The 13202-nt window shown below is 40.7% G+C and overlaps 1 protein-coding gene across 5 annotated transcripts in view; it reads left to right on the top strand.

Annotated features, from left to right (window-relative positions):
- The window catches only part of LDB2 (LIM domain binding 2), a 405114-nt gene that overhangs the window by 141002 nt on the left and 250910 nt on the right, over positions 1 to 13202 (top strand). For all 5 annotated transcript variants that reach the window (XM_040419061.1, XM_040419062.1, XM_040419064.1 and 2 more), the window contains exon 2: positions 4399 to 4501. In XM_040419061.1, coding sequence (XP_040274995.1) covers positions 4399 to 4501 — 103 coding nt within the window. The remainder of the gene's footprint in view (positions 1 to 4398; positions 4502 to 13202) is intronic.

Genomic DNA, 13202 nt, shown 5'->3' on the forward strand with positions numbered 1-13202 from the left:
ACCTTGGAGCTTTATTAGCATATCAGAAAAAGATCTTTTTTTATCAAAATGACAAAACAAAATAAAGTAAGAAGACCACTTCAGGAAATTAGGTACTTTATTGAACATGGCAATGTTGAAAGCTTAAAATGCTAAACGCAGGGGACAGATTCCCTTTAAAAGGTTGAGAACTGACTTGAATGGAAAGCTAATTTGCACATATGTTTCCCAGAAATCAATCTGTCCCTCCCTCAGTCATTAAAAATACCTTTGTGTAACGGGGTTCCGAAGGTGCACTCGGTCTCCCATTAGCCGCAGACCTGCTGCTTAGCTTCTGGAGCGAGGATCTGTGTTTGACCTCGTTCCCAGGGCGGCTTTGTTAGCTGGGAGGCCCCCTGCTCCTGCCTTGAGCGCCGAGCTGATCACTCAGTGCTCGACTGGTTGGTCTGTCGGTCATGTGACGCTGGCCACGTCACATGACCCTCACTCCCCACTATAAATACAGGCAGCCTGCTGGCCACAGGTTGCCTGTTAATTTAGGTTCCACCTGTGATTTTGTCTTTCCTTGCGTACTTACCTCCTGCTGAATTCCTGACGATCCTCTGCCTGCTCCTTGTGTACTTTGCTGCTCTCCTGGTATTCTGACCCCGGCTTCTCCTGACAATTCTCTGCTTGCTCCATTTGTACTTTGTAGCTTTCCTGGTATTGACTCGGTCCGTTCACGTCCTGTTGTTTGTCTGTCTGTCATCCCTGCACTTATTCCAAGCTAGGGATTGCCGTCCAGTTGTCCCCTGTCATTAGGACTCGCGAGGCAAGTAGGCAGGGCCAGGGGTAAGGGTGGAGCGCAGTGGTCACTTCCCTCCCCCTGTGTGTGTGTGTGTGTACACGTACGCGACCGTTACACTTTGATTCAGGTAGAATTGGGATTCTAATTTTAAGAAATTCTCACGTCCTTATGCTATTTTCTTTTCAGGACAGATTGGCTCATTAACCTTTTGCTGGATCAGTAGGAGAAACAAATTTCTAAACTTTACCCATACCTCTTCCCTTCCTTCCCATCCCTTGGTTGGACCTAATTTACATACCGTATGTCATTTTTCATCAGTTCTAATTGTGTAACTTTATGTAACTATGATCAATAAAAACCAATACTTTGAAAATAAATAAATAAAAAATACTATTTCAAAATTTTGAAGAAATGTAGAGATACGCTCTGCAACTCTTTGCCTTCTGAAATGACTTATTTTGAGTGTGTCGTAGGTACAATATTTCATATGTGGCCCCATTTTTAATTTTGCACAGCCCCACTCATTGTCTAAAACGAGCCCTGTACTGTAACTATGATTAATAAAAGGACATCTGCTATTTAATAAAACATAAATAAAATAATTATTACAAAATTTAGAGGAAACTTTTTTTTTAATAAAAAAATAAACTTCCAAATTCATTGGAAGACAGTAAATAATATAAAAAGAATTGGTAACCGAGAGACGAGCAAATTTCTTAAAATGTTATTTAAGTCGGATTCGATTAAGCTTTGTTTCGATTCAAATCAATTCTACCTGAACAGGAATTGCTTTGATTGCCTGAAAAAGCGTCTCGCTCTCTTTTTTTAAAATTCTGCTCAAATTTTGAATCTGCAGGATGGACTTACTGTACTTATCTCCAGTATCCACATAACTGTAATGATCTATACATTGAACTTTTGACACTATTTCAGCTGATTGGTGAACAGTGTAATAAATAAATCAACGTCAAAATATTTTTTTCTCATTTTTGACCATATTATTAATATGAAAATGCCAACAAATGCATATCTTTAAAGTGGTTGTCTCACTTCAGCAAATGACATTTATCATGTAGAGAAAGGTAATACAAGGCACTTACCAATGTATTATGATTGTCCATATTGTCTCCTATGCTGGCCTCATTCATTTTTCCATCACATTATACACTAGTCGTATCCAGGGGTTATGACCACCCTGCAATCCAGCAGCGGTGAAGGTGCTTGCAAGCTATGGGAAAATGAGGTTGGGGCCAGGGGAGTGTGCATAGGCTGGAGCTTTTTCCTATAGTGTACAAGCACAACCACCACTGCTAATGGATTGCAGGGTGGTCGTAACCCCTGGATATAACCAGTGTATAATGTGATGGAAATATGAATCAAACCAGCAAAGGAGGCAATACGGACAATCACAATACATTAGTAAGCGCCTTGTATTAATTTTCTCTACATGATAAATGCCATTTAGTGAAGTGAGACAACCCCTTTAAATAATGTCCTAAAAAAGTACAACTTGTTCAACCCAAAAAAGACATGTTGGAGTAATGGAACACTATAATATACAGAATGTGAAAAAGCTAAAGCCAAAAAAGTTGGGTTCTGAATGCCTAAACTCCCCAGGTCTTTTTGAAAATGACAGAATTAGTCATTTCCTAAGAGAATACTATTGAAATTGCTGTATATAACACTCCATTGCTAAGCTTATGGCCGCAAGGCAGGTTATTACAGTGATTAACTTTTACATGTGCTACAACACAACTGTATGTTGTTGGTGCCATGCAAGTGCATGGAGCAGTTTTACATGCTGAGACCCCTCCATAGGTGGTGAGTGCTGGCTGTGTAATACAGAGATAATGCAACTTTTGGCATTATCTCTGTATTACATGCAGCCAGTGAAAATTGCTTGGACTGCACTAGTATTCTATAGTAGTCTACTGGACAAGCGATCCGGAGTTCACTTGTACAAGTCCTCTAAGGGGACTAAAAATGATAATAAAAAAAAGGTAAAAGAAAAAGCTTGAAAAAATGTAAACACAAAAATAGTATAAATTCAAATCACCGTCTTTCCCGATTTTACATATAAACAAAACAATAAAAAAGAGTAATTGGTATCACCGCTTCTGAATGTCCAACTAAACTATTGAAATATAAAAAAAATACTTTCCTGCACGGTCAATGCTATAGCAGAAAAAAAAAGGCTGATTTGCTGTTTTTGGGTCACCTCACCCAACAATTTTTTTTTTACAAAAATAGATCATAAAGTCACCCCACAAAGGTAGTAAAATAAAATAAAAACTACTGCTCATCCTGAAAAAAAAATTACATAGACAGAAATATAAAAAAGAAGTTATGGGTGTCAGAATATGGCGATAAAATAAAAACTTTTTTTTAAAATACTAAAACATAAAAAAAATATATATAAATTTGATATAATTAACAACCTTATTCTGCAGGTCAGTGTGCTTATGGCAATACATAATCGTACTGACCTGCAGAATAAACAGTGAACGCTATAAAAACAAAACCCCAAAAACCTTGGTGGAATTGGCATGTTTTTCCAATTTCACAACACCAAGAGTATTTTACAGTTTATGGTAAATTAAACGGATCTGACTGCCATCTACAAAGTCCAACCAGCATTTGTTTTGAAACTGCTGTTTTTTTATGTTTTTTTTAAATAAAATGTTATGCTGTAAGGTAATCTTGGGCCATTTCGGGGAATGTATATTAGTGATGTAGTCCCTATGATCAGATCATTGTACGATTAGAAGGATGTATTATTACGCTTTTGAATTGCAATATTTTTAGGTTGTGTGTGGGAGGGTGAAGGGCTTGTGAGCTTTGATGCATCCCTAGCTACCTTGGAAACCACAGCAAAAAAAAAAAAATCTAAAACTTATTTCAAAATACAAAAAAACTATCTAAAATATCAGTTAACTGCACCAACTTACATACAAAATTGGGGCCAAGAACAATAAAATACAGTATACTTATTTGGTTTATTAAACATTCACAACATCTGGTTGATGCCTGATTCAGACTGCTATATTTTAAAAATCATCTGCGTGGCAGCCACAACACATGGATGATTTTTAATTTGCGTAGGGGACAGTCCTGGCACCCATCAGAGATGACTGTCTCCAATGGCTTCCAGGTTTATGTTCCATGAGACGTGTAGTGTGTGCACTGAGTTTCTCTACACAAACCTATGGTCTATGTGGAAAAATGGAGTGCGATTGCACCGTTGACTTCTATGGATCTGTGCGCAGTCTGCACGAAAAATACGGCCTTCTGAATCAGGCCCGACTTTCTTTGCCAAAAATGTAATCACTGTTGTTGTGTTGTTATTTTATACTAAACAGAATTTACTCGTTTTATATCAGTTCGAAGAACGTTAATGATACCTTAACAATTATGGAAAAAAGAAACTAAAAAATAGATTAAATGGAATACTTTGGTTTTAAATATAATATTATAGGTCAAGATTCAAGAGGTGTTCCAAAAGCTGATCAAATTTTTTACCATGAGATCCCCGTGTTTTTCCCTCAGAAAATTCACAACGGTGAACGCTTTTAACATCCTAGGCTACTTTTGGGAATGTATGTACTGATACCCATTTCTGATTTCTTTGCTAGGACAGTGACAATCTTTGGTGGGATGCCTTTACTACAGAATTTTTTGAAGATGATGCAACGTTAACACTGTCATTTTGTTTAGAAGATGGACCAAAGAGATACAGTAAGTCAGATATTCTATATGAATATGCCATCACTCTGTATGTACTCTATATGCCATCATGACCAAACAGCGTGTACCTAAAGAGGGGTTATCTGGGGGTTTTCTTACCCCCAGGATCGGTCATCAATATCAAATTAGTGGGGGTCTGACTCAAGCTTTATTTAAAAATATTTAAAAATGATTTAAAAATATTATATTGTTGATTTATTTTCTTACTTATCTTTTTCTTACTTTTCTAGTTTGAAAGTCAATGAGAAAAAAAATTTGTATTTCCTATTAATTGTGTCAAATGTATATAGAAATTCTAGAACAGTGTATTGTAGAAGTGCAGGTTTTTCTATATTTCTATATAGCCATGTATACCACACAGTGAGCTTCACACATTTAATTAACTTATTGTGCCGGAGGCAGGAATAATTCACGTGAGTGTGATATTTTCCACCGTACCTGTATATGCCAAGTGATTGTGTGCACCTATGCAGTATAAATGAATTCTTCCTCTATGGTTTGTAGATAGTGGATCACTATTTCAGTCATAAACAATTCAATACAAAGTCAATGGGGCTTTGTTAAAAAAAACAGTAAACTTAGAAATGAATGATACAAGTAAACTGGAGTTGGCCTTGACCCCACGGTTTGTCAGTCTGCAGGATTTTCAGCATGTTCCTGAAACAATCGGTCTTTCAGAAATTCAGCAGAGAACACAGGGAATAAAGGGGTCTGTCTCCAGGAAATTCACTGTTAAACCGGGCAAGACCAAGTTCTTGCAAAGTCACCTTGCCTGTCCCTGTCAATCAAGAAGGAGAGGGAGGGGCTGGAAGAGGAAGCAGGAGGAGCAAGGGAGCACAGAGTGGCTTGGGCCCACCTTTTGTGCACTTAAAGGGGTTGTCCAAGCTTACCCGGATAAATCCACTTCTTTCCCCTTTCAACCCCTCTGTATCGTGCTGTTTTTTTAAAAATATAATAGCAGTGTTCCCGGTGACGTCACCGGCACTCATGGGCGGGCTTTAGCGCTGCCCTAGCCGTTTTACATGCTGGTACTGGTATCTCGGAACTGAAGCAGGGTACAGTTTCAAACTTTAAAATGGTTTTCCACTTTAAGAATCAATTACTGAAGTTATTCAGCAAAATCACACACGACTTCGCGAATAACTAACTCCAGCTCATTGGAGCCCATACATTTTAATACTGTACGGAGACAGATTTTTTGTGGATCTTAGTTTTGTGGGCCACAAAATACATACGGTCATGTGAAAGAGGCCTAACCTGGCCCTCACACAGCTTGGCACAGGGAATGCAATGACGTGGCCGTTGTCAAACTGCCCCCATTTGCTCCGCATTGATGTGACCGTTAGGGAACTGTCCCATTTCCTCTACATTCAACAAAATACGATCCAGGGTTCTTATTTCAGGTTGCATGGAATATTTTTGAGTTTTCGAAGTTACCCAATAACTCTAGGATTACTAACATCTTCAGCTAAAGGCCTCAAGCACACGACCGTTTTTCGGGTCCGCATCCGAGCCGTAGTTTTTGCGGCTCGGGTGCGGACCCATTCACTTGAATGGGGCCGCAAAAGATGCGGACAGCATTTTCGTGTGCTGTCCGCATCCGTTGCTCCGTTCCGAGGCCCTGCAAAAAAAATATAGCATGTCCTATTCTTGTCCGTTTTGCGGACAAGAATAGGCATTTCTACAATGGGCCGCCCGTTTCGTTCCGCAAATTGCGGAAAGCACACGGGCGGCTTCCATTTTTTGTGGATCCGCAGTTTGCGGACCGCAAAAAACGGAACGGTCATGTGCATGAGGCCAAAGTCTGAATTGTCCCTGAGCCTGTGACAGAGGAGTGCAGAGGTTTACCATTGCTCAAAGCGTAACCATAATTTTTTTTCTGGATAAAATAAATTAGCATTTAGATATTTTATATTTAAAGGGGTTGTCTCACTTCAGTAAGTGGCATTTATCATGCAGAGAAAGTTACTACAAGCCACTTACTAATATATTGTTATTATCCATTTTGTCTCCTTTGCTGTCTGGATTCATTTTCTTTTACATTATACACTGCTCGTTTCCATGGTTACAGACCACCCTGCAATCCATCAGTGGTGGTCGTGCTTGCACAATATAGGAAAAAGCACTAGCCTATGTGCAATGCCATGGTCCCGGCCACCAGAGAGGCTGACACTTTCTCCTGTAGTGTGCAAGCACGACCACCGCTGATGGATCGGTCTGTAACCATGGAAACGAGCGGTGTATAATGTGCTGGAAAAATGAATCCAGCCAGTAAAAGAAGCAATATGGACAATCACATTACATTAGTAAGTGCCTTGTATTAACTTTCTCTACATGATAAATGCCACTTACTGAAGTGAGACGACCCCTTTAATCTACCGTATTTACCAGTTTGATTCTTTTTTTTTGTAACAATTTTGTTTTATTTGGCCGCACATTTACTTTATGCTATTTTCTTTTAAATGCCTTTTTTTATGCTAATACGAAAGGATTAGCAGGCCGTGATGTCCATCTGATAGGACTTATTATTATATTTGCATTTTTTATCCAGAGAAAATATTCATTTTTAGACCAAATAAATTTGCTCAGTTTAATGATGTTAGTATCTAACTAATAAAACGAATCTATGAAGTGTAAAACATAAAGAGTTCTAATTACATCAATAGCTAAAAACATTTCCCCAGCTGTTGTGACATGAATGGCTGTAGCATGATAAGGTGCTATTGGAAGGAATGACAGTATTACTGTCCCTAACTTTTTATTTGTTAGACTACCAAACTATTTTTTTTTGTCATGGGCATATTATTTCTTTGATTTACATAATATGTTGCTCAAGAGGTCACTAAAATACCTCTGGCAGACACTGACAGTTTTCCTTTTTTGAATTTACACTTTTCCACTGTCATTGGGGAAAATAGTCCCATGTGGGGGCATTGTTGGCAGACAGAGCTGATCAGGGTCTGCTAAGACCTAGCAGCTCTGCTGTGCCTCTGAAACACTCAGCGATCACATGATCACCAGGTCCAATAGAGGAAGTAGCATAGCCGTTTCCTCTATTCATTGCACAGTGCTCATTGAGAGCAGGAACCTATATTATTGCACCCATAGCAGTCTATCGGCCAGCTAAAAGACAACATACAGATAATACAGAGGCATAGAAAGTATTTGTGCTACTGTATAGACTCCATGCACACGGCTCTGCTGCATGGACGGAGCTCCAGATTAAGGCTTCCACAGATGGTGGTATTGTACCTATTACATTAAGGACACAACACTGGGACCCTGACTTTCCTACCGATCCTTTGCTCACCAATTTCATTTTATAGTAATTTAAGTTCAGTTTCTTAGGGCTGGGTATAACAGGTGTCATGTGTATCCTAAATGAAATGCATTTATAGGGTTTTTCTGGGCTTCTAATACAGTATTAATGACCTATGCTCAGGATAGGTCATCAGTATCCAATCGGGCGTAAAAATGGGTGTTACCAGTTGAGAGTGTGTCCCTGCAAAGTGGCAGCACTAACTAGATAGACTGTGCAGTGGCATGCCCCCAACTGGTGACACCCATCTGGACCTTCATTGTGGACTGCTAGTAATGTATTTATAACTTCTAGCAGTAATAATAAGGGAGCATAGCATAGAGTCATAAGAACAGATGCTCTTATTACACGGGGACTACAGCAGGCATGTCCAAAGTTATACCGTCCATCGGTACTATACTCCTGAGGTAAACCTAATGACATATACACATAATTGGCATAACTGGCAGTACAGGTGAAACTCTGATAATTAGAATATTGTGCAAAGTTCATTTATTTCAGTAATGCAACTTAAAAGGTGAAACGAACAGATGAGACTCATTACATGCAAAGCGAGATATTTCAAGCCTTTATTTGTTATAATTTGGATGATTATGGCTTACAGCTTATGAAACCCCAAAGTCACAATCTCAGGTCCTCTTTGCTCCGGGGTTATGGATTAATTAGCTGACTAGAGTGTAACACTTTGAGTCTAGAATATTGAACCTTTTCACAAAATTCTAATTTTAAGCTGCATTAATGCAATTCCTTTTAATTTACATTACTGAAATAAATGGACTTTCTAATTTTTCGAGTTTAACCTGTATATTTCTCCTTTAGACACCCAGGGAATATAATTCTTGTTAGGCACAGAATATAAGATTATTGTTGGAAAACATTCTCTAATCAGTCATTAAAAATGCAACATTTCCGTAAGGTTTTCCAGATGAAGAACATAATATAATCTACCATACAAAGATCACCGGACAATGGTCTAGTCTGCTTCTTAATAGCTTGAGTACAGATTCCCCTCAACAATTACTGCTGAGGAATGGGATTTATTGTACGAAGGATACTCAGGCCTCATTCACACTTCAGTGTTTGATCTGAAGGTGGATTTACAATAATGAAAAGAAGTATAAATCTTTTCATTTCATTTTTTTTCTGCATTTAGAATCCACTACTGGTTATAGTGTACAAAAAAAATACTGATCCAATTCTGAAGTGTGTATTGCACCCCAGCCTGTTATATTTGCCTGTTCCACATTGCTCTGTTTCAGCTCCCTGGCATTGTGACTCTCTTCACTGGTCTTCTGGTTCCCTTGCCTTTAACTTCCACACAGATGGGGGCATGTGCTACTGGGCAGATTCCCAGTGGACTGGTCTGTCGGCGGGGCCACCTGACTGGAATAAACAAGAACTACACTCATGATGCAAATCCTGCAGCATAAGTGCAGTTCAGAGTATATGAGAGCTCAAAGACCTGTGATGACATCATCATAGGTCCTTAACACCCTTAAAGTACCCGAACTGCACTGATAGTCAGGGCAGTTCCAAGGTTAGGAGCACTCATTTTCCTGTCATAATGTCATCACAAGTTCTTAACCACCTAACTGTACAAGGGTAATGCCTAATATGAATGGGCTTCTGAAAGGTTGAGGTCATGTGAAGAGGTCATATGACTCTGAGATAGGTAGTGGTATAAAGTATCATTTATGTAAGTTATGTTTTGGGGGTTGTCCACTGATTAGGCTAAGGTTCTAAATAGAGATGAGCGAATTTTTCAAAAATTTGATTCGGCCGTTTCGCCAAATTTTTAGAAAAAATTTGCTTCATTGCTAATTTATTCACGGCGAATTACGTTAAAAAACATATATTTCCGGGCTGCAGAGAGCCTTTATAGTGGTGTAGAACACTGTGCCTTACAGTTACACGCATAGGGAGTCTGCTGTGGTAGTGAAATAATACTGTGAGTCCGTATGATATACAGTTGACAGCCGTCGCTCTTAAAATCACTGCACACTTCACTTATTTGGGCAGTCACGGGGGCCAAAACTGACCAAATAACTGAAGTATCAACTCAGCCTTACAGGTCAATGTTAGTATCAAGAAGAAGCGCACTCCTTTTACACCCTCGTCAGCTGATTCCACATAGTTCTACACAACCTGTTCTATTGTAAGCCTGACATCAATAGTGGGGAAATGAATGGAAACCATACTTAAGGAGAGGATTGTGGAACATCTACAATCCCATGGATTGAAAGATGAAAAACAGCATGGGTTTACTTCAGGGAGATCATGTCAAACTAATCTTATTGATTTTTTTGATTGGGTGACTAAAATAATAGATGGCGGAGGTGCAGTAGACATCGCTTATCTAGACTTTAGTAAGGCTTTTGATACTGTCCCACATAGAAGGCTTATCAATAAATTGCAGTCTTTGGGCTTAGACTCCCATATTGTTGAATAGATTAGGCAGTGGCTGAGGGACAGACAACAGAGGGTTGTAGTCAATGGAGTATATTCAGACCATGGTCTTGTTACCAGTGGGGTACCTCAGGGATCTGTTCTGGGACCCATATTGTTTAATATCTTTATCAGCGAAATTGCAGAAGGCCTCGATGGTAAGGTGTGTCTTTTTTCTGATGACACAAAGATTTGTAACAGGGTTGATGTTCCTGGAGGGATACACCAAATGGAAAAGGATTTAGGAAAACTAGAGGAATGGTCAAAAATCTGGCAACTAAAATTTAATGTTGATAAGTGCAAGATAATGCACCTGGGACGTAAAAACCCAAGAGCAGAATATAAAATCAGTGATACAGTCCTAACCTCAGTATCTGAGGAAAGGGATTTTGGGGTCATTATTTCAGAAGACTTAAAGGTAGGCAGACAATGTCATAGAGCAGCAGGAAATGCTAGCAGAATGCTTGGGTGTATAGGGAGAGGCATTACCAGTAGCAAGAGGGAGGCGCTCATGGCACTCTACAGAGCACTAGTGAGACCTCATTTGGAGTATTGTGCTAAGTACTGGAGACCATATCTCCAGAAGGATATTGATACTTTGGAGAGAGTTCAGAGAAGAGCTACTAAACTAGTACATGGGTTGCAGGATAAAACTTACCAGGAAAGGTTAAAGGACCTTAACATGTATAGCTTGGAAGAAAGACGAGACAGAGGGGATATGATAGAAACTTTTAAATACATAAAGGGAATCAACAAGGTAAAAGAGGAGAGAATATTTAAAAGAAGAAAAACTCCTACAAGAGGACATAGTTCTAAATTAGAGGGGCAAAGGTTTAAAAGTAATATCAGGAAGTATTACTTTACTGAGAGAGTAGTGGATGCATGGAATAGCCTTCCTGCAGAAGTGGTAGCTGCAAATACAGTGAAGGAGTTTAAGCATGCATGGAATAGGCATAAGGCCATCCTTTATATAAGATAGGGCCAGTGGCTATTCATAGTATTCAGTATATTGGGCGGACTAGATGGGCCAAATGGTTCTTATCTGCAGACACATTCTATGTTTCTATGTTTCTATTAAACGCTTATACAAGTAGAGCCCCCCTGACAGAGTGGAGAGGGTGTCAGCAGTAAGTTTGTGTTGACGTCACTGATTATTTTGCTCTTCCTCTGATCCGTCAGAACAATAACCCACAAAAATCGGATCCTGTCTGTGGAGCATACGCCTTCACTCGGTCAGCCTTTGCTCAATAATCCATCAGTATTGCTAATGCAAAAAAGAAAACAGGAGTGGATCTAAAACAGAGATGACACGTGAATGGAATATTTGCATGTCTTCTGTGCTTTGTACCCACTCCTGCTTTTGGCTATCAAATCATAAGCCAATTCTGATGAGACCAGACAGGCCTTACAGCTGCTACACAGACAGTATCCGTTGTGCGTCTCATTTTTCCTTACTTCTGACAGATCAGAAGAAAGATGAAATAAATGATTATGTCAGCCAGGCCGAAAGCCAAAATAGTGGACCAGTCATAAAGTGGTGAGGGTGAGAACAGCATGAGAAGTCCACAGAGTGAGCCTATGACATAGTGGTGAGGATTCAAGCAGCATGAGGAGACCACAGAGTGGCCCAATGACAGGGTCTGGATGTGGAAGCAGTATGAGTAGGCCACCGAGTGGCACAGTGACCAAGTCTGGAGTTGGCAGCAGTATGAGCAAGCCACCGAGTGGCACAATGACTAAGTCTGGAGTTGGCAGCAGTATGAGGAGGCCACCGAGTGGCACAATTACCGAGTCTGGAGGTGGCGGCAGCAGCATCAGGAGAAGGCCACTGAGTGGCACAATGACCGAGTCTGCAGTTGGCAGCAGCATGAGGAGGCCACCGTGTGGCAAAATGACCTAGTCTGGGGGTGGCGGCAGCAGCAGCAGCATCAGGAGAAGGCCACTGAGTGGCACAATGACCGAGTCTGGAGTTGGCAGCAGCATGAGGAGGCCACTGAGTGGCACAATGAGCTAGCATGGAGGTGGCGGCAGAAGCATCAGGAGAAGGCCACCGAGTGGCAGAATGAGCTAGCCTGGAGGTGGCAGCAGCAGCATCAGGAGAAGGCCACCGAGTGGCACAATGACCGAGTCTGGTGGTGGCGGCAGCAGCATCAGGAGAAGGCCACCAAGTGGCACAATGACCTAGTCTGGAGGTGGCGGCAGCAGCCGCAGCATCAGGAGAAGGCCACTGAGTGGCACAATGACAGAGTCTGGAGTTGGCAGCAGCATGGGGAGGCCACAGAGTGGGAAAACCTCACGAGTTCCCAGTCATCATGGACTGGAAGGAGGACATCCTGTGGTGCACGGAGATTGAGAGGGTCTTCGGATTCCCCGCACACTATACGGACGTCTCAGAAATGAACAGCTGCTCCCGACAGCAGCTCCTGGGAAGGTCATGGAGCGTCCCGGTCATCCGGCATCTATTCGCCCCACTGAAGGATTATTTTGAAAGTGTTTAGAAGCCACACGGGGCCCTCACGCTGCAGATTTATCATGGAGACATCATGGAGATTTTATAGCATATACAGTCAGGTCCATAAATATTGGGACATGGACACAATTCTAACATTTTTGGCTCTATACACCACCACAATGGATTTGAAATGAAACGAACAAGGTGTGCTTTAACTGCAGACTGTCAGGTGAATGGTGTAGGAATTACAACAGTTTGCATATGTGCCTCCCACTTGTGAAGGGACCAAAAGTAATGGGACATCATAATAAACATAAATCAAACTTTCACTTTTTAATACTTGGTTGCAAATCCTTTGCAGTCAATTACAGCCTGAAGTCTGGAACGCATAGACATCACCAGATGCTGGGTTTTATCCCTGGTGATGCTCTGCCAGGCCTCTACTGCAACTGTCTTCAGTTCCTGCTTGTTCTTGG

This window comes from Bufo bufo, chromosome 2, assembly GCF_905171765.1.
Source record: "Bufo bufo chromosome 2, aBufBuf1.1, whole genome shotgun sequence".
NCBI classification, from domain to species: domain Eukaryota; kingdom Metazoa; phylum Chordata; class Amphibia; order Anura; family Bufonidae; genus Bufo; species Bufo bufo.